Source organism: Eleutherodactylus coqui, chromosome 5 (assembly GCF_035609145.1).
Source record: "Eleutherodactylus coqui strain aEleCoq1 chromosome 5, aEleCoq1.hap1, whole genome shotgun sequence".
Classification (NCBI taxonomy): Eukaryota; Metazoa; Chordata; class Amphibia; order Anura; family Eleutherodactylidae; genus Eleutherodactylus; species Eleutherodactylus coqui.
Genome location: NC_089841.1, coordinates 185,069,869 through 185,092,463, shown reverse-complemented (window position 1 = coordinate 185,092,463; position 22,595 = coordinate 185,069,869). Strand labels below are relative to the sequence as shown.

The window sequence follows — 22,595 nt, the reverse complement described above, 5'->3', positions numbered from 1 at the left end:
CCAAGATGTCAGCCAGTGTGGCCCACCTTGGAGATACAGGGCAACCCGCTGTCATATCAGCCAGGGTTGATATCCTGTATGGTGGGTCACCACCCATCTATGGCTGACATCTTTGGTATCGTTCACATGTGCAGGCTATTAGTATATGCAGTCACTCCTCCCCAATCTGGGCTGGGTTGAGTGGGTGACTGCATATTAGCCTGCCAGGAACAAGCTGCTCCTCCACACATTATTGTCTGGCTGACTACATATCTTCAGGGCTTAAGGCCATTGCGCCTGCCCTACGGCGATTGTGCCGGTGGCGATTGTGCCTGCCTTATGGCGATCGTGCCTATGGCGACCGTGTCTGCTTTGCAGACCTTCAGGTATTGTATTTTTGGCTTTTTCAGTGAATAATGTCCTCCATGGTTGCATTCTATTACATAGATTGTTCATAATCATCTGATATACTAAATATTACAGAATAAGAGAATGTGATCTGGACAACTAATAAAGAAGCACGGTCCAAAGGACTATAATATTAACATCATATTAGCATGCTGAGTTCTATGGAAGGTAAATGTAAATTAATGTAATCTAATCTGTAATGACAACAATTCCATTGTCAAGCAGAAAGGGAACAAAGAGAATAATATATGGAAGTTAATACAAAGATGACAATCTGCAAGATAATATTTCTGGCTCTCCGGAACAAGTGGATGAGCTGAAATAAAGACTGCTGGACACAATATTGTAGCAGCCGGGGTTCCAGTAATATTTTGTCTCTGATGACATTGCATAGATCATTTCATATTTTGTATTGAAGAACGTTGCTGTTAATTTTAGGACACTGTTTTCCAACTCCAGTCCTCACCTTCCACCCCCACCCAACGGGTCATGTTTTCAGGATTTCCTCAGTATTGCACAAGTGATGTAATTATTGTCGGTGCCTCAGACATTGCCGCAGGTGTTCTTGCTATAGGAGATCCTGAAAACATGACCTGTTGGGGGAACTTGAGGACTGGAGTCGAAAACCACTGTTTTAGAAGAAGCAGCATATGTAAGTGAACAGGACCCTGACTGCTCCTTAATTTTTCCACCCTTTGTAATTGTTTAAAGAGTACCTGCACGTTCAGAAACTTTTGATATGTCATAGAGACATGTCAAAACTATTGATCAGTGGAGGCCCTGCTGCTGTGCCCTCTCCGCTATGTTTGCTCATTTCGGCTGCTTCTGGCAGCTGGAGTCAGCCTCATAGAAGTGTATAGGAAGCTTCTAAAAACCTCTTCAGTTGCCAAAAACGAGTGAACATAACAGCCAGATCCTCACTGATCAATACTTTTAAATTGCCGCTATGACATGCCAAAAATTTTCTGAAAGTGCAGCTACTCTTTAAAGCAAACCTGTTACATTGAACATGCAGTCTGACCTGAGGGTGGAATGATGGGAAATTTCCAGCACTCAAGAACTGAGAACAAATATGACTAGTTAAGGGTATCGGAGGTTTTATATATCTATCTATATTTATTTATATTTAATCTCCAGGGAGAGCAGCATGTGGGGAGTGCCCTGGGAGTGGCAAATATGCATGAGATGTGTTATACAGAGGATATTGTCTGGGGACTGTTGACCTGGGACAAACCAACTTGGTCTTTCCCGACCATTAATGGTAAATTATGGCTGACAGTGCTCTATAGCCCCAGTTCATTTCCAGTCTTTGAGTTGGAATATTGGGGCAGAGTTCTTGAAATAGAGCGGTTACAGTTCACGGTAAGGGTACTGGTGCATTATGTCTCCACCAGAATAATGGGTTGAGACATGGTTTGGAAGACCTCAGTTAAAGGACACCCCTCCAGTGCATGATTGGCTGCCGCAGGCGTGCCCTTCTGAGCTGTACCTCCTGCCTCAACTGAAGCCGAGAAGCTATGGCCGCTACTGCTGCTGGTTGACCACTTGTGACAACGGGCAGGAGAGTGACAGTGGTCCCCCTCTGCAGCGGCCGCAGGGAGAACGTGGAGAGTGGCAGCGATGAGGAGGCAGCACAGCAGGGCCCTGAACACCACAGTTTGGAGACAGCTGAGCGGTGATGGCATGGGACCATGTGAGAAGAGGGGGGGGGGCGCCTTCAGCGGGGACAGAGGATGGCATGGCAGAGGGAAGATGGCATGGGAGCATGTGAGAGGAGGGGCGACTTCAGTGGGACGGAGGACGGCATAGGAGAGAGGCAGAAGGTGAGCAGAGATGGCACCCCGCCGGCAGGAGAGTAACAGGGTCGTCAGGAGTTGACATGGCATGCCGCAGCCGTCAGCTGTGAAACAGACGCTAGGATCGCAGATTGCAGTCTGGCGAAAAGCGTACATGCCAGAGGGGCATTACAGCTGTTAGCGTGGCCCTTCCCTACTACTGTACCCGCCCAACTCATATCTCCACTCCTACTTCCGGTGTAGACAAGTAACACCAGTACCCATGGTAAGTCCTTAATTAACTTTGTGGGCTGACATTCTCTGAGCCAACACGCAAACTTCCTTGGTGAGTTTGGCAGTTATATCAGCTGAAGTCTTAGAGAATCCTTTTTGTGCTATCATTAGTATTTGTGATAGGAGAGCATCTTGGTGAGGATTAACTGCAGTTTCTGATGGATCTTATTGGGGTTTAATTTAAGGTGGGTGCAGGGTCTTCCTAGATGAAAGGGTAGAGTCTGAATTGGCGTGGGTAATGCTTTTGATGTGTGTTTCGTTGAAGAATAGGAGCGCTGATTATGTTTTCCTGATATTTGTTGCAAGGGACTTATTGTTGGTGTATTTATGGCTGCCCGTCAAAAAGGTAGAGGAAGATAGAGTTAAATAATTGGTCACTTCTCATCAGTGTTCTCTACCAGGTGATTGTTATGGGGACAGCTACATTAGGATTACATAATCCTAAAAGGACCTTCAGGTTGTTTGTTTTAACCCTCCAAAGTAGAGAGTATTGGGTTAATTAGGCGTGGTTTGAGGGTAGTTCGTCAAAGAATAAGGAGTAACACTTTCTTTTAGGGGTCCTATTTATGAAATGAGCTGTTGTATCAAATTCAACCACTAGATGGTGGTAGAGTGTAGGAATTACTTAATGAGTATCTACATAGAAAATTTTCTCCCACAGCTATCCGTGTGAGCCGTCAGTAACCGTGTATGTACAGTGAGTGTAGTGCGCATGCCCACGTATCACACGTACATAGACAAACGCAGTGTGACTTTGTCTTTTTCTTAAATTTCCCACTCTGTTTCATAGCAGGGTTGCGTATGAATCGCTGCCTAAACACAATATTGCATATGTTGCCCATACAAAAGTACAGGGCTCATGCTGCGTGGTACGCAGAGAAAGAGAGCATGCTGCGCTCTATTTTACAAGTAGTGTCTACACACTTATGTATATGAATCATTGAAAGTACATTGACTTTCATTGACTCTATTCACTGCGTATCACGCGGCTGTGCATCTTACGTGTAATATGCGCTGAACAAACACATGAGGTTCAAAAGATTAGGGCAACAGAAAGAGCAGCAGAGATTCCAACTGGTTCATCCAATGAGAAGAGTGTGGCGACATGAAAATTGGCTTCTATATCATCAAGTTTTTTTTTCCTCCTTCCTCTGGATCAACATTGAGGGTAAATAGGCTGAACCCGATGGAGTATTTTTTTGGCCTTACATACTATGTTACTATGACAGCCCTGTCCTTACTTCTGCCTTCCAAGATTGCGGCCTCAGACAGAACTTCACAGCACTCAGCCCACAAACAGGGAGAATGCGTCTGCTCCAGCAGGTGGGAGCGCCAGGTACATGGCTGGATGATATGTCCCGATGAGCAGCGCTGTCAGGTGATACGCCCTCCGGTGTGGAGAATATGGAGGTTTACGCACGCCCGGGGGTTGCAGCTGTTGATAGGCCTCTCCAAACCGTTGTGGATCCCCAGTGAAAACAGCAGCTGCTGGGGCTTAATCTGCGGCAGATGGGTGATCCACATGATGCAGGTGATATATAGAGCAGGTGTGGATCTCATCAGAGGTCACTGATCTGCAGGTAAATGTGGTTTTAGGCAAATTCATTGGGGAGCTCAGTCGCCGCACGTTTGCTCCCGCTGCCTGTCTGCTAGCCATGCCCCTGCCCACTTTAGCCGTTATGCGTTTAAGCATGCTCTCCTAGACTTGCAGTGACAGAATTGGTTTCCTTGAACACTGCTTGACATGTGACGTTCCAACATGCTGAATTTCCACCTTGTACATGTTGGACCGTCTGTATGAACAACAGAAAGCGGAGAGTAATTTGGCCATGCAGCAGACAGGCAGCTTTTGGAGCCAGTGTAATTTACAGCTCAGCCATTGGAAGCTGATCAGTGACACGTGCGGCATACTGAGGCCTTATGAAGAGGTGACAAGATTTGTCAGCAGGGACAGCAGTAGAGTGATTGACATTATCCTGCTGATATCCATTCTGGAGCAAACACAGCAATGACTTAGCAAGGGACAGAGGGAGAATCACACTTGGCTCACAGCCCTATTGAGGAGGTGAAGGTGGATTTGGAGATGGAGTTATCACAGGGATGGATAGGGGATGAGGCAGACACTAGGGATGAGCGAGTATACTCGCTAAGGCACTACTCGCTCGAGTAATGTGCATTAGATGAGTATCTCCCTGCTCGTCCCTAAAGATTCGGGGGCCGCCGCAGCTGACAGGTGAGTTGCGGCTGGGAGCGGGGCAGAGCGGGCGGGAGAGAGGGAGAGAGAGATCTCCCCTCCGTTCCTCCCTGCTCTCCCCCGCCGCTCCCCGCCCCGCGGCGGCACCCGAATCTTCAGGGACGAGCGGGGAGATACTCGGCTAAGGCACATTATTCGAGCGAGTAGTGCCTTAGCGAGTATACTCGCTCATCCCTAGCAGACACCCAACATGATGACAGTGATGATGATGACCATGATGAAGATGAGGAACAACCATGGCAGTATGGGTTGGGGTTGGAAGCAACTAGGACCTTGGAAATACTGGCTAGGATGGTTTGTGCGCTTAACGGTATATTGTTAACATGCAGCAAAGAGATGACTACTGGATAGCCACACTTTTAGACCCTCTGTATAAAACCAAAATGCAGCAATTTTCTGCCCCTTGAGAGGGAGGCAAAACTGTCTTAGAGATGAGCGAGCATACTCGCTAAGGACAATTAGTCGAGTGAGTACCTGCCCGCTCGGAAGAAAAGATTCGGGTGCCGGCGCGGGTGAGTGATGAGTTGCGGGAGGGAGCAGGGGGGAGAGAGGGAGAGAGAGATCTCCCCTCCATTCCCCCCTGCTCTCCCCTACCGCTCCCCGCCCCCCTACCGGCACCCGAATCTTTTCTTCCGAGCGGGCAGGTACTCTCTAAGGACAATGCTCGCTCGAGTAATTGTCCATAGCGAGTATTCTCGCTCATCTCTACTGGCTTATTATGAAGAGAATCTATGCAGCCAGCTTGCCTTGGCTTTCAAACAGCAAACACCTGCAAGCATGTCTGACTGCTGCGCCACTTTTCGCTCTTCAGAGTCAATGCTCCACTGACTGCAAACACCAACAGGCAGCAGCAGCCTGATCAGTTTGGAGAACATCATGACAAACTTTTTACATTCAATATGCCGATCTGATACACATCATCATCATCATCACCAAAGGAATATTCTCCACCACCTGAACAACCAGGTTCTGACAGCTTGTAAAAAGCAATTGCTTTATCTTTATTTTCAAGGCACAAACCAGGTTTCAACTCCCAAAAAGGGACAATTTTTGGACTGCTTAGTAAAAGTCTTTGCTGGTTCTGTTCCCACTGTGCATGCATAAACACCAGCAGGCATCTGCCACCAAAAACAATTCATTTGTAGACTAATTTTTTTACGTTTAAAAAGCATACAAAAATTGTTAGTGTACTTTATTTTATAACTCGATACCATCCCTTTACCTATAGGCATACATGTTGCCGTAACTTTGACATTAACTTTGCCTCAAAAACAACTCAAAAGTACTTAGATTCACTCCTAGGTTATCTAAGAGTGTTATACAGGGCTTTCATGGCTCTTAGACACCTGTTTTAGGGGTATTGGTGAAGTTCACACCTAGGGCTCTTACCCACTTGCGTTTTTTTACCGTTGCAATATCGCTGCGTTTTTTTAACGCGATTGTCAATGGGACTTTCTAATGTTAAAAACGCATCGCACAAAAATTGCAAAGCACAAACTTGCGATGCGTTTTTAACATTAGAAAGTCCCATTGGCAATCACGTTGAAAAAAATGTAGCGATATCGTAGCATTAAAAAATGCAAGTCTGTGCGAGCCCTAATCTGGACCGAACTGCACTTTTTGCTGAAAATCATCAAACCAAACTTTTGAAACGTTTACTCATCTCTATCACCGACATCACCTAATGGAAACACAATGATGACATCACAGCAGGCTATCTGACTGAAACCTGCCAGGAAGACACTTGTGATGTCAAAGTTGCTTGCCAGACTAAATATACTTATCATATTGCACTCAGGGGTGGACATTATTGACAAAGGCCCCTGACCACAAACACTACAGGGACTTCTAGATTTCCAGTTGCTCATTTGAGAACAGTCGTGTGGGGGCCAAACACCATCTCCATCATGGCTCATGATAAAAAACCTCACTACTGAGCCAATTCACCTACAATGGTGAGACATGGATAGGGAGGGCATAGCTCCTTACATGTCTTCTAAGGAATCACTATCATTTTTAAGATAGCAGTGAAGCCTTTAGTTGCTGGGTCCCCCTAGTTTGCACATATGGCATGCATGCCACTGCCAAGTTGTACGCAAATCTGTAGACTCATACTTCACCTTTCTGTGCCTGAGGTTGTTTTTGCATATATTCATTTCATGCCACATTGCAGTGGTATTCTCCCCTATACAAATTAGTCACAGAGGCAGAATTGTCTAATACTCAATTAGAAAGCCCTTCACAGTTTAGACAAAATAAGAATAAAATCAATAAACTTTATTGAATATATTTAAAACCATAGAACACAAATAGGGCACTGCACAAAAAAACCCTAGATATATAGAGGTGTACGAGTCTCTGTTAGAAGAGACTACCACCACTTCTTATCAATACCAGATAGTCCCTAGTCTAGATGCGGGCACTGGTGAAGTGGTGGAAAAAGGAAGAAACGCAAGAACTGATATATGGATAGAAGTTTCTCTCTTAGTTAGCCTTCCCCATCCTTATATCTTTCTTCTGGACTTATTCGCGTGTTGTGAAAATTATTTCACTGGGATGGATTAAGTATCACCTTCAATGCCCCAGTGTCTATTCTATTTCATGTTCCAGAAAGATCTAGTTGGAGGGTAGGTTTATCATCCCTTTATTGTGGGATTATAGAAGTACATAAGAGGTATTCATTGATGCAGTATTAAAAGGACTACTTTTATGTGCTCTATTTCCTAATTTGTACTTTCTATTCCCTGTTGTAGCCAAGTATACTTCAGCCGAAGCTGATATGTTTAACAGAATAATCACTAGATTGTTCTCCATTAGCTTTCAGATAAAGTTTGTATTGTGAGAACATAGAGGTTAGCAATATTGAGACAACTGGATGTTGTCTAACATCAATAACACATACCAGTTGCCCATAATATGCTACCTCTTACGTGACCGCCGAGTTCCCTTTGTTACAGCAGAGCTGCATGGTCCTAGCAGACCCCGATCAGCTCTGTAGAGAACCTATAGATTTCTGTTGAGAAGTGCTGACCTATTTTATCCTTTTTTTCTCTGTTAGTGATTACTGTCACTTCGGGGGAATGTTTCCCACTGTAACTGTGGCTCCTATGTATTCCCCAGTTGCAGTAGAAAGGTGTGAAATAAAAAAAAAAAAGATAATGTGAATGACTCCCAAAGGTCTTATATGACGTTATGGGGGTCACAGATGTTAGAAAAAATAGTTACAAGCATAAGTTTAAAAAAATTACAGAATAAAATAAATATATAAAAAAGAAAATGGCGCACTACTGATGCCAACCAAAACCATCGCACTATGCACCCTCTAATCCTATACAAATTATATAACAAAATGAGGAACCTATTCCTGGACTTTATTTTTCAAATTAGTATATTTTCGCTAAAATAAAGAAACTATAAATGAAAAAACAAAATTTCACCCTTTTACCCCTACTAAAACACACAAAAAAATCAGTAAAAAGAGATTTTAAAAAATAGCCCTACGTGTCATGGAAAAAAAAACAGCAGAAATAATGTTGGTAGCTGAATAAAAGAAAATATGGCAGTAAAACCACCATAAGGTTTTGCGGTAAATTGCAATTTTGCATGATCGCGATTTTAACATTACAAGTCCCATAGACGCCTGCAAAAAAAAAAACAGCGAATTTCGCAGTGAAAAAAAATGTAGTGGGTACTCACCCCAAGGGTAAAAGGGTGCTCGTAGGCTGTAGCCATTGAGATACAAATATCTGCATAGGAGCTGTAGACATGAAATGGTATATTTATATCAGAAATATTTATAAAGCTGCTTCATTTTTTTATGTTGGAAGCACTAAGATAGTAAAATAACACCAGATGCAAAAATGCATGTTGGACGTAACATAGTAACATAGTATGCCGAATGTCCATCTAGTTCAGCCTGTTTCCACCTTCCACCCCTCCCTTATTGATTCAGAGGAAGGCAAAAAAAACCCCAAAACAATGAGACAGAAGCCAATCAGCCTATGTGGGTGAAAAAAATCCTTCCCAACTCCATAATGGCAGCCAGAATAATCCCTGGATCAACGTTAGAGTTCCTACCTGACTCCAAGACCTGGATCAACAACCCGCTGGTCACCTAATGTCTATATCCTATAATATCATAGCACTGTAAAAAGGCATCTAGCCCCCACTTAAACTCCTCTATTGATTTTTCCATCACCACGTCCTCAGGCAGAGAGTTCCACAGCCTCACTGCTCTTACAGCAAAGAACCACCTTCTGTGTTTGTGAATAATAATAATAATATTAATCTTTCTTTTTCATTCGTGAATACACTTGAGAAAAAACTATTTAATAGCTTTATCTTCTGTGGTTTCTCCTGCATTATTTGTTAAAGGGCCAGTGCTTTAACAAATAATGCAGATCCATATGACAATAAATAGATCTTAGCCCTATCTGTCCTCTTGCTTTTGGTTCATCTATTTGCTTTTTTTCAACATACAATGCTTTGGAAAATTGAAACATCTTTATGCAAAATTGACGAAGCTGTAAAAGTCGATGACTCAACACAACATGATGACCCTTGTAACTTTTATGACATTATCTGCGTCACATCTTTCCAAGTATTTCACTTCTCGATTTCATGTTTCAATCTATTTTTTCAATTTCCTCAACTAGCAGTGCGTCTTTAAAGCATTAGTTTATCTAGATGTCAAATGCATGAAGAAGGGGCACCCATGGCACATCAGTATATACTGGATACAGTTAACATATTTTAGGTGTATTTGAGCTTTTAATAGAGCATTAATACAGGGAAATCATGAACATGTTTAATTCTAAATTGTTAATATTGTTCTCATTACCAATGACAATGTCAAGGATAAACCTTTACAATTTTACATAGAAGATTGGGTTTCTCAGATTAAAGAAATTTGACAACCCATCTGCTCTATTAACTTTCTGACAGTGTTTTATAATTAGACTAGCTGATATACCCGGCTTCGCCCAAGTTATTTTGATACAGTTGTTTACTTGTTGTTTGGACTAAAAATGTTATGAAGTCATGGTAACTTCCGAGAAACTCGAGGAATAAAATATATATACACATAGAGGAGCGTTAGATTCTCCTCTGGCTGCATGTACCGATGTCCCTCTGCAGAATGTGCCACCCCTTCCACTCTCCTCACTTAGGACCTAAAGAATGTTCACCGCAAATTTCAAACTTGCACGACACCAGGTGCACTTACTTTTGCAATTAGCATTGAATAATTGAGTTGGGACCTCTTTACTTTTCCTATTTAGGACCGAAAGAATGCTCCTGCCAAATGTAATGCTTGCACGACACCAGGAATAGACTAGAATAGAATGAACAGATATCTATTAATCACTCATAGGACCACCCATTAGAATCCCTTTAAGCAATTAACCTCTTTCAAAACCTTCTAACTGCCCAGCACCCTGGGTACCATAGGTTTCATTCTCAGTTCTGAAGCAATCTCTAAAACTGGGCGGGTATCCCAAATGCATACATTTTTTGTCATTTTAACCAGTTTTAATAGTGTTCGTGTAATAGTAGCCTAAGTGCTCAGTCACACGGGTGTTTGTAACGGGCGTTTTTCCACACATCAAAAAATGTGCACTAGATAGAACCAATGCTTTTCAATATCAGCGGTCACAATTTTACATGCGGAAAAACACCAGCAGCAAAAACTATAGGTCACCAGTTTGCAGAATGCATTGAATTCATGAATGGGTGAGTGCTTCCTCTGATTGGCTGAGTGCAGGGACCAATCACAGGCAGCTCTCAGCTGTCATTCAATAGCTGAGAGCTGCCTCTGATTGATCAAAGTGCTCAGCCAATCAGAGGCAGCCCATTCAGCAGGCGGGGATTTTAAAACCCCACCTGCTGAAAAATCCTCAGAGCAGTGCAGGAGAAAAGACAGCTGGACGCGGCTGAGCATGAGAGTATACATTTTTTTTTACACATTTTTGGATTGATTTTCAGGGAAGGGCTGGCCGGCAGCCCATTGCTTTCAATAGAAGCGGCTGTATTGCCAGCTCTATTGAATTTAATAGGAGAACATCGCTCTTTTCTGCCACAGCTGTGACAGCCGTGGCTGTGGCAGAGGATTTCTTCATCTCAGCGTGGAGTCCCATTTTCACTAAATACTGTGACAATGCTCTTACAGTGTCGAATGACAATGGGACTATCCGCGGAGATGAAGAAATCCTCTGCCACAGCTGTCACAGCTGTAGCAGAGGATCGCAATGTTCTCTGTATGTCAATGGGGCTGCCGCAGCTGCCGCCGACCCTACTGACCACAGGTGAAACCCCTGGATGTGACAGCATCCTGGGGTTTCACATCCAAGGAATTCCCTGTGACAGCCGCAGCAGGGGATAGCGGGCAGCTGTCTTTTTGAGCGGATAAACTCTGCTAGCAGCGTTTTTTCCGCTGTCACGCGAATTTTTGAACACATAACTGTTACGTTCAAAAATTGGAGCCTTAAAACACCCGTGTGACTGAGGCTTAAGGGGGAAATTTAGCAAATTATTGGTGCGCGTCATGTGGAAAAGTCAGAAATTTTAGTGCATGCCATTTTGTGCTTATTCATACTTTTCTTTTCAAAAGCAGCAGGACAAATGGGCAGGGATTTGTGGGACAAATTTATTACAATTTACACTAGAAAATGGTGTAAATTGTAGCCCAAATCTATGTCTCCTCACATCAGGTATATGTTTCAATTTCTGGTGCAATGACAGCTAAAAATGCACCATATTTATTAAGAGGTAGACATTTGGTGCATTTTACTCCAACAGGCAGCTACACATTCTGCACACACTGAGATGTTCTTCAACATTCCCCCTTCAGGACGTGGTAAGGTCGTCTTGTTTCAGTTCTACCTTCCTTGAAGTTGAGTTGAGCTATGTTCTCAATGAGATACATGAAGTTTTGAATAAGAGGGAGGTGTGTATTATATGAGCAGAGCTGCAGAGGAAACCACACACAGCAGATCTCTACAAACGCAGGTACCTTGGATATTATATTAGTTAATACGTTTATGAAATTAATGTAGAAACTGTAGAATTATTTTCTATGTTGCCTTAATAAAGTATCACAATATTGGTTATAAAAGTTATTATTGCTCTGCTTAGGAAAGCACTGTTTCTAAGGATTTGCTCACATTTTCAATAATCCCCTATCTGTTCCATTAGCAGGTATCATCCTATAGAATAACTAGTTTGTTGGTTCAGCTTTCATATACAGTGGAGGAATACTGAACTTTCCTAGTGCTTTTTAGGCTGGCTTCACATGAGTGAATTACATCCACATTTCTGTGTCTTTGCCCAACTATGGGGGTCCGGACCCGAACTCAGAGTATGGTACAAATCTACGATACTCTATGTTCGGGTCAGACCAGGAGTTATGGACTTGTAAATGTGGCTGGAGTACGATCATGTCAAATTAGTTGCAGTTATTTGTTTAGCAAATGGATTGTGCTGGGACATCTGATTACAACAATAGCAGAATAAATGTAAGGGCTCCTGCACACTTGTGTTTTTCTTGCGCGTTTTTTTCCACACGATATCGCTGCGTTTTTTTCACACGATTGTCAGTGGGACTTTCTAATGTTAAAAACGCATCGCACAAAAATTACAAATCACAAACTTGCGATGCCTTTTTTAACATTAGAAAGTCCCGTTGACAACCGCGTAAAAAAAACCGCAGCGATATCACGTGAAAAACACACACAGGAAAAACGCAAGTGTGCAGGAGCCCTATAAGGGTGACTACCCACTACTGTTTTTTTTCACTGCGAAATTCGCAGCGTTTTTTTTCTGCAGGGGTCTATGGGACTTGTAATGTTAAAATCGTGATCGTGCAAAATCACAGTTTACTGCGAAATCGCGACTTTAACATTACAAGTCCCATAGACCCCTGCAAAAAAAAATTTCACCGTGAAAAAAAAACTGTAGTGGGTAGTCACCCTAAAGTATAACAAAAAATGTTAAAAAACTTTCCACCTATTGTTATATTCGTTTCTTCCCTTGCTGTTATCCTGAGTTGGGAAGAAGTAACAGCTGTCATTAACATTCCCAGATTTCTGAAAGCCAAATCAGAAAGTATTGGGGGTACTATACATAATGGACAGAGCGGGGGGGGTTCTTAACCCAGGATCCATAGACCTCCAAGAGGACTGTGAATTGACTCCATTAGGTCTAATAACAAGGAGGATAGAAAAATGACATTTTTATTTTTATTAATACGTAACTTATTTAGTATCTCTTTATTGTTGATAAATACTCTTGTATAAAACAGAGACAGGTATTAGAAAGGTGATATCTTATTGGCTAACCAGAAAAGTTATATCTGCAGGCTTTTGGAGCACAGAGACTCCTTCATTATGCCCCCCTATCCACGGCAGTAATTTCTATTGCTATGGAAAGTGCCAGCACCTGTCCATGAGTGGAGAATCATAGCGATTCTCCACTCGCGGTGGGCAATTTGCAGCATGCTGTGAATTGCCCCGATTCTCCGTGGCCAGCCTATCTATTAGATAGGGCTGACCGGCAGAGATTCATCAGCGGCTTCTGCTCCCAGGCGGCAGCTCCCGCAGCGGAGATCTGCCGAGGGATTTCGCAATGCCCGTGAACAGCCGGCATTAGGCAGGTTAATAAATAATGGACAGAAGGAAGAAAGCACAATGTTTAAAGATACTACCGCAAGACATTGTAGACAGAGTGAAACATTATTAATGACGTACTTATCACTACACTCTTGGGTAACTCACAGAATTAGGGCTCCTTCACACTGGCGACCGTGATATTGCCGTGAGAAAATCGCAATTTTGTTCATGAGATGTTTGAGTGTCAGCGATGCTTTTTCTTGAAAAACATTGCTGTGAATTGTGATTTTGTTGCGCGTTTTTTTCCACGATTTTTTAAACGCGAAAGTCAGTAGGTCTTTCTAATGTTAAAAAGGCATTACACAAAAAATGCAAGTTTGTGCTTTGCGATGCGATAAAAAGGAGGCTCCATAGGGAAACATGGGAGATAAAAAGACGCAAAGCACAGAAAGAAGGGACATGCTGCGATTGTTTTATTTCTAGCAACATCGCATGAGTGAAAACATCGCAAATGTGAAGGAAACCATTGAAAATCACTGATTTCATAATTCTGCGTTTTCACTTGCATCACACGAAATTTACGCAATTCTATCGCCAATGTGAAGGCGCTCTTAACCGTAATATAAGCAAGTTAATTATAGCCTACTGCAGTGCAGAGCACTCATGCTACATGAGATGCAATGATGAACGCATCGGGCATGAACCAACTACATCGCACACATCACTGAGGTCGTTACTTCTACATGGATCTCAATCATCAGGCAAAGAGATGGCATTTATAATAATTAAAAACGAATTATTAACTTAACTGGTACATCTCTGCAGTCTCTGGATCCCTTTCAGTGCTGTTCAGTTTTACACTAGGCATCACCATATATCTGATGAATGCTCCAAGCATGCGTTCCAAAGATGCTCCAGACAATGATGAACAGGCAGACCATATTTTCCGCACTCCAAGCATGCTTGGAGTGCAATGATGAATTCCCTTTGAAATAAACCAGAGTTTGTGTATGGATGAAAGGGTAAAAGGTGATGACTTGGGTTCCTTTTAAATGCCCGACAGGTCGTCTCAGTGATAATCGTTCCTCTGCTTTTGCACAGAAAGGAGCATTGCTAATAAATGTAGGCGGTGCGGCCAGGGATTGTTCTGGCCCGCCTCCATTCACAATAAACAGGTAGCCGCTCATAAGTGAATGACTGCCTGTTTACACGGGTCAATCCGTCCAGTTTCCTGCATGCAGAAACTGAATGACAAATGAGGAATGAATGAATTCTCGTTCGTCGTTCAATCAGGACCTTCACACTGAATGATCATTCAGATTCCCCCTGGATGCAGGAATCTGAATGACTTATCGGCCCGTGAAGGAAGGCCCTTAGGAGGACACAGATCTGGAGTCACTGATGGTGGCGTGAACAGTTCATATAATAATGGGTTGTGGATCCAGGTGTTGGATCGAGTCCTTGTAGCAATGACTGCAAAGATCTTATCAGTTTGAATTCCCATATTTTTCTCACTCTGTTGCTTTTAAAACAAGCTCTACATCTACATGCAATAAATCTGTATCTGTGCAGACAGTGGATAACAGAAGATAACATCTGTTATCCCAACACAGGTACCATCCACTGCTTATAGATGATCAGAGCCGCAAGAACTCCAAGGAGCAGCTTCTTGGAATACAAACTGAAGTAAGAGAACAGCAGGGCACCCCTAGTGGTCACAAACAACCTGAAGTTGGACATCTTGAGGAAATTTCACTACTGATTTCTAACCCATACTCCACAAAGCCTATATACTGCGAGAAATATTCCCAAAGTTACCCCTCCTATCATACAAATAGCTACCAAACCTACGGAATCTCCTCCCCAGAAGTATCCACTCCTCACCCTCAGAGACTGGCGCTATTCCTTCTTACAGGAAAAAATGTAAGCCCACATCATACTAAAGGGCACCGTCCACATACCCAACATACAGCAGGACTATAGAAGCACTGATGCTTCCTCATGTACATCTTCTAATGTGGTGTATGTGATACGGTGTACAAAGTGCCCTGATGGAACTTAGGTGAATGCACACGGCCGGGTCAGATTCCGACTGCAAGATCTCGCAGTGGAATCAGACCCTGTGCCCCAGCCGTGACACGCGTACCTGTCGGTTGTCTTCTTCTGTGCTGGCTGGCACGCCGCCGCGCATGCGCAGTGCAGAGAATGATGCGCCGGCGATGATGCAGATCAGCTGCGGCTTGCCGCAGGACGGATAGCTTACATTGACTGCAATGTACATACGAGGCTCGCACTAGAATAAGACATGCTGCGATTTTACCCCTGAGAGCGGGAAATTGCACTTGATTTTGTGGGCATGAAAAAGCGTTTTCCATAGCATGTCTATAGGCAGAATTTGCTGTGGGATCCAAAGGTGAACGCTCGCTCCAGATCCCGCAGTGCAAATATGCCTGTGTGCATTGGGCCTTAGTTAGAGAAACTAAGCAAAGAACTGCAGTTCAGGATGAATTTGCACAGACATACAATAAAGAGAAAAAGAGTAAGCTTGATACTCCAGTGAGAAAATATTTCTCTGGGTTGGACCATTGAGAGACAGATTTCAAGGTCTCAATAATGCAAGGTTATTCTAAGAATGACAGAGAGAGAACAATTTGGAAATTCAAACTGTGTAAATCAGTGCTGGAGTAACTTCCTCCACGGCACCACCTATCGGAAGGTAGTTACCCTATGAGTCCATATCCGACCTGGCAACAGCCCTTGCAACATGACTAGGGATTTGGGCCCAATGTCCACGGGCTGATCTGATTTGTGGAATCTGCGCGGGTCACCCTCGCGGAAGATCTGCAGATCAAGCTGCCCATAGGGAAGCATGGGCATCCGCACATGAATTAAAGCATGTGGATTTGACTTGCGGACCTTTGGTTGCAAAAATAAAATCACAGCATGCTCCATTTCACTGCGGTTCCCGCATGGACGGCTCCCATTGAAGTCAATGGAAGCCTTACAATATGTGGCCTGTTCACAATTGACTTGTGGATGGGCCGCGGATTCCGTGTGAAAGCAGGAGTTTAAAAAAAGCAAAAAAAACTCCACTACGCATGTGTGGCTGGTGGTTCCACACACATCTGCAGTGAAAAAAATAGAAGACCCGGACGGGTAAGCTGGGCTCCCGCATGCTAAATCCGATCCGCCCGTGGACATGAGGCCTTAAGGCAAAGCAGAATCTTATCTGAATGATATATCATACCATGTACAATGACTTGTAACATCTCTTACATGTTGCGTATTCTTCTATCAGGCTTCACTTGCTGGGATCCTGATGAAGGGGCTTCTGGGCTCTAGAAGCTTGTGTATATAATTTTTCTGGTTTGCTAATCAAGGTATGACGTCTAAAATAAATTTTTATTTTTTTATGAAAGAGTATTTAACACCATATACTGTAGATTTTTCTGGCTAACAAGGTACCTGCTATTTTTGCTGTACATAGAATTTATTTAAACAATGTTTTCATATCACATTTCACAACTTTAAAAATGTCCGAATAATTTTCTGAGACGGCGTGCATAAGCTTCACCAGATCCCCAAATTGCCTTCAAGATATCACTTTAAGGGCTCCAACCCACTTACGTTTTTTTTTCACGCGTTATAGCTTGCTTTTTTTCATGCCATATGGGCTGATATCTAATGTTATTAACTAAAATGTATTATTTTCCTCTTCCAGGTACTTCCCGAAAAGATGTCTATGAATATCACCTACCCTCCTTTCTTTATCACACAGGACTTCATTGAACCGGAAAATACATTTCCATGGAACGATACCTCTGAAGAGTATACAATTGGCCTTTGCTGTGTTTACATTGGGAACACTTTGTTGGGGCTGACAGCCAACATTTTGGTTATGTGGGCAATCTGGCCAGAAGTCAGAAGTTCACCAGGTCTACCCATTTATGTCATCAATCTCCTCTGTGCTGCACTCTTGGAATGTTTCATTCTACCATTTGGAGTGGCCTACCTTCTACACACCTTGGCAGTCGGCCCCGTTGGCTGCCTTATTCTTGGTCTAATTCCCAGAGTGGCTCAAAAGACTTCAACAATGTTCGTTATGTGGATATTTGTCGTGCGATATGTCGCAGTATCTCACCCACTTCATTACAAGAAATTTTGTAAAAGTTGGGTGCTTGGGTTAGTCAGTACTACTTTGTGGCTGATGGCAGTTACCATTTCCATAGCGGAGCAAGTACTTCCCAGAGACAATGCAACTTTTTGTTTCCCTGATTACAAAATCACACCAGAATGGGCGCTGCTGCACCTGATCATATCATTTCTTTTTAGTCATCTAGCCCTCATTCATCTTTGTATACTTGCCTACTTAATCTCCCGATCTGTGAAGAATTCGGACTCGGTACCTGTTGAGCAATATAAAAGGATCAGTAGGTTACTTGTCTTCGTCGTCACTACTTTTGGCATATTTTTTTGTCCAATGCATATTGTCCAGGAATACCAGAATATTATTATGTTACTCGGTAAAGCAAGTTTTCAGACACAACAGAAACTCCATTTGCTTTATCAGATGATGTTTGCTTTGAACAGCATTTCCGTGGTCATCGCTCCCTTTTTCTATATAATTAGCTCCAGTAGAGTGAAAGCAAGACTTAAGGGACTGATCAAGGGCAGATAAAAGCCATGTTCACATGCAGAAGTCTGCAGTAAAATATCATTACTCATGCACAGGAGTGAAATCTGCCCCAAAAATGGGCAACAAGTATATTCTATGTCAACATAGCCAAATTACAGTCAACCCGAAGCTCTAATTCATATACATTGGTTGCCTAAATTTTTACAAATGTCTCATTATCTACGAACAGGGGGAGCTTTATTGAGTTCCGATACCCGTAAGGTTAATTTCCATATTGGGGTCCAAGAATATTTCTTGGAGGTTTGTGGTTATTAATAAACCATGTAAGTATGGTTGGTATGTAAGGCCAAAAAAAGACGTATGCCCATCCAGTTCAGCCTATTACCCCCCATGTTGGCTTGTTGATGTCCTGTGGAATCCTAGTTCCTGATCCAAGAAAGCAAATGGAATCACGAGACTCCAAGGATATTCTGAAACATATTTATAGCATAATCCCATGTTATACCCACAAACTGCATCCATGGGGTAAATTACGCTTTTCCAAACCTTCATGAAAAAAAGTAAGAGTGGAACCCAATTATGGTGCGGAAATTGGAACTTTACACGATGGACAAAGAGATCTATAGACTTATGACATAAAGACTCCAGCTAGCTGCAAGAAGATACAAACAAGACAATCTATCAGGCTTGAAAGGCTTTGTGCAAGACATGAAGCAAATAACATTTCCTCCAGCTCTCCGCTGGATGCGTCATTGTGGTGTGTGAACAGCTGAATAATCTGCTAATGGCCACAGTGTGTATTCTTTGGTTTTGTTTCCCATATGCAGTAGCTTTCACATCTGCATACAATACTTCCTTAGTGGTCATGTAGAGAGCAAAATGACTAGTATGCTATGGAAATTTCTGTATAATCATGTCATTGGTACTTTCTGTTTTGCGCCAATCTCCATACACACTGTAGGCATGTAGTACGCGCCAAGATAGTGCATGCTGCTATTTATTTTGTGCGATTATTTCGCGGGTCGTGTAAGCGGCTCAATGAAAGTCCACGGGAGATTGCTACTGCGTATTATACATGCAAAAACTGTGCAGGTAATACGCAATGTGCATACGGTCATGTGAGCCCGGTCTTACACTGTCATTTTTGTAAGGGTCCAAAATGTGTGTGAACAAAGCCTAGACCAAAGCATGTGGAATCCCTACTACTCCGTACTGTGCCACTGTGTGGCTTCTCCAAAGTGCACCATGTTAGTGCAGCTTAACACGAGCATATGCTCAAAAATGCTCACCTACCAATGAGGTAGATACACGCTGGGCTAAGTATGATTTTCCCTGGCACACAATGCTTAATACATGAAGAGGCAAAGGTATAATTTATACCAGTTTCTGGCAAAAATTCTGCATAAATTTGTCGCTCCAGGACAGCCATGCTGCTTCCCACTAAGCCCCGCCTACTTTTCAGAAAAGTGGCGAGTCTGGGGCAAAATGTGAAAAAGTTACAAATTGTGCACAAAGAGGTTTTTCGGGCAAACATTTGCAACTTTTTAAGACAAAACTGGGGTAAACCATTTTATAAATGTGCCCCAATGCTTCTAGAGGATAGAATAGCTCCTTCCCTACAGCACCCAGCAGAGCCTGTACAGTAGCACACAGGCAGACATCCATACTAGGCCATATGGGGGTCCTAAAAAACCTTCTCTACATATTAGGGCTATTGAACTTTGGCCCTAATATGGTTGCCTAAGCTGGAATGGATCTTAACATTTCCAGTATTGAGGATGTTTCCTTATCCTTTATTCTATGATCTGTTCCCACTTTTAATTAAAGCGATAAATATATAACAAAAGTGTTATATATGTGTTTAACTCAAAAGATCTACGTAGGAAATGAAAATGCTTCATGTGGAAGGACATATCAGGATTTATTTTCTCTAACATTCAGTTATAGATAGGGATTAGACATCTTAGGGCTTCTTCACACGAACATATATCAGCTGTGTTTTACCAGCCGGCCGATATATGTGACCCTCTAATTCCAATGTCTCATTTCAGATTTTCCGGTGCGTAAAAACGTCTGACTGGAAAAGATAGCATACACGATGCACATTCCGATCGGCTGTTTCTACGTCAGCTGGAAAAGATAGTTCTGGAACTATCTTTTGGCCAGAATACAGCAGCCAGTTCTATAGACTCATATGGCAGCCTATGGGAGCTGCCGAAAAAGGGAGGAGGGAAGGAGTTTAGCAGAGGCTATGCTAAACTCTCACCCCTTCCCTCCCCCTTTCCGTCCCTTGCCGGCTGCCAGCAAGAGGAGTAGGAGGGATGGGGTGGAAAATTAGCACACTAGCTTCTGCCCCGCCCCCTTCCCTTGCCAACAGCCAGCGAGGGGCGGAGAGGAGGCGGGAATTTAATATACTATGTCCCACCCCATCCCATAGCTTCCCCTTGCTGACAGCCGGAGAGCTAAAGAGAAATGTAATGTGCATGGACCACAATGATGTGTATTATATGTAGGTTTGTAATTACTTGTTGTAATTATTACATTTTACTAAATAAAAAAGCACCAACACATTTCCTTTCAGGAATCCTTTATTGGTATTAGGGTGTAAAACTAACAACATATACAATAACCTGAATATATTATGAGCAGAACTGGAAAATAAAGCATATATGAGCAAGGCTGCAGTGACAAACCGAAAAAGTTGGCAAAAGCGACCAAGTAAAACTGTGTAGAAGAAAGCGCGAACAACTCTCTCTTGCCTACAAAAATGCTTTGGAATATGGGTATATAAGAGCGTGTACTGCATTTGCAACTTCTTGATCTTCGTTGCTTCATTGACCTGAATTTATAACCATAAACACAAAAATAACCATAATATTCTATAGGGAGCTCACTTCAGTGAAACCCACAGTACGAAGGCTGCTGTAGCAGAAATGTGGCTGTATTAGGCCTCAGTCAGACGGGCGTTTTTATATGCGCATGTTACTTGCGTTTGCGATCCGCATCTATTAAGAGCCAATGCTTTTCAATTGCAGCGGTCAAATGCCCGATATTTACCTGCGCACAAAAATGCGCAGCGGTAAATATAGGGCAGCGGATTTAAAAACACAAGTAACTGCAGCATCCGTCTTTTTTGGATGTGAAACCCCTGGATGCTGTCACATCCAGGGGTTTCACCTTGTGCTCAATGGGGCCTGTGCCAGCAGGGCCAACCCCATTGAGAGCATACAGTGAAGATTACGATCCTCTGGCAAAGCTGTGGCACAGGAGCACGATGTTCTCCCATTGAATGACAGCTGAGAGCTGCCTCTGATTGGTCACAGTGCTCAGCCAATCAGAGGCAGCCCTTTCAGCAGGCGGGGATTTTAAATCTCTGCCTGCTGATAGCACTTCAGAGCAGTGCAGAGAGAAGACCCAGCTTGACATGGCTGAGCCCCGACAGCTGCAGAGAGGTGAGTGCATATATATTTTTATTTTTTACACATTTTAGGGATGATTTTCAGGGAAGGGCTTATATTTAAAGCTCTTCCCCAAAAAATCACTGCAATACTTACTGGAAGCCCATTGCTTTCAATGGAGCCGGCTGTAGCGTCGGCTTCATTGAATTCAATGGGAAAACATCGCACTTCTCTGCTACAGCTGTGACAGTTGTGGCAGAGGATTTCTCCGTAGGGAGTCCCATTGTCACTGGACACTGTGACAATGCTGTCACAGTGTTCAGTGACAAGGGTACTCCTTGCAGAGATAAAGAAATTCCCTGCCACAGTTGCGGCAGAGGATCGTGATCTTCTCTGTATGTTAATGGGGCTGCCACAGCTGCCACCAGCCCCATTGACCAAAGGTGAAACCCCTGGATGTGACAGCATCCAGGGGTTTCATATCCAAGGAATCCCCTGCTGTAGCTGTCACAGCCACAGCAGGGGATAGTGGACAGCGCATCTTATGTGCGCATAAACGCTGCCAGGTGCTTTTTTTTTAGCGTGACACCCTCTTCGGTCATGCAAATTTCTTTACACATGCGTTTTTGCACACATAAATTCGCACATAAAAATGCCCATCTCACTGAGCCCTTACAGTTGTCTGATATGGGCCAGAATGTAAGAGTAAGGATTTTATATAGTGGGATAGCAATGCGGGTCGGTAGAAAGTGGCAATGTACTGTTTACTGACATCTAGGCAGGTATCAGTATAAACATTTCCTACATCAAAACGGGGTCATTTACTGTAACACATTCTAACAAGTAGAATGTGTTCAAAGTAATCACTTAATTTAGGTGATACTCAAAGTGTGTGGCGCAGAGTGTTAAGACAGCAGAAATGCAGCCCTAAGCTCTTGCTCACAACCTTAAGTTTGCAAGTTCAATTACCACATGGTTCAGGTAGCCGGCTTAAAAGGTTGACTCAGCCTTCCATCCTTCAGAGGTCGGGAAAATGAGTACCCAGCTTGGTGGGGGGTAATAAATAAATTACATTAAAAGTGCTGTGGAATTAATTGGCGCTATACAAATGACAATATTTATTTTATTTCTTTTTATCAATCAGGTATGCCTAATTATTTATCGATGCATCAGAGAAGAGAACAATGAGAAATTCAAGTGATGTTTCGAAGCTCTTCTGTCTTATTGATGCAATGCAAGAGGTTTTAT

The 22,595-nt window shown here is 43.0% G+C and overlaps 1 protein-coding gene across 1 annotated transcript; it reads left to right on the top strand.

The window, feature by feature from the left end:
* The first annotated feature begins 333 nt into the window (after positions 1-333).
* Positions 334-17,991, top strand: LOC136628889 (G-protein coupled receptor 4-like). The gene is made up of 3 exons (XM_066604981.1): positions 334-365; positions 14,927-14,999; positions 17,035-17,991. The coding sequence occupies exons 1-3, from the start codon at positions 334-336 to the stop codon at positions 17,989-17,991; spliced, it is 1,062 nt and encodes a 353-aa protein (XP_066461078.1).
* Positions 17,992-22,595: the final 4,604 nt, after the last annotated feature.

Excerpts from the sequence above, each read along its gene's own strand:
- LOC136628889 (XM_066604981.1), top strand. The coding sequence starts at position 334 with ATGGCGACCGTGTCTGCTTTGCAGACCTTCAG. Across the intron at positions 366-14,926 it reads TCTGCTTTGCAGACCTTCAG|GTACCATCCACTGCTTATAG; the intron begins GTATTGTATTTT and ends ATCCCAACACAG. Across the intron at positions 15,000-17,034 it reads TTCTTGGAATACAAACTGAA|GTACTTCCCGAAAAGATGTC; the intron begins GTAAGAGAACAG and ends TTCCTCTTCCAG.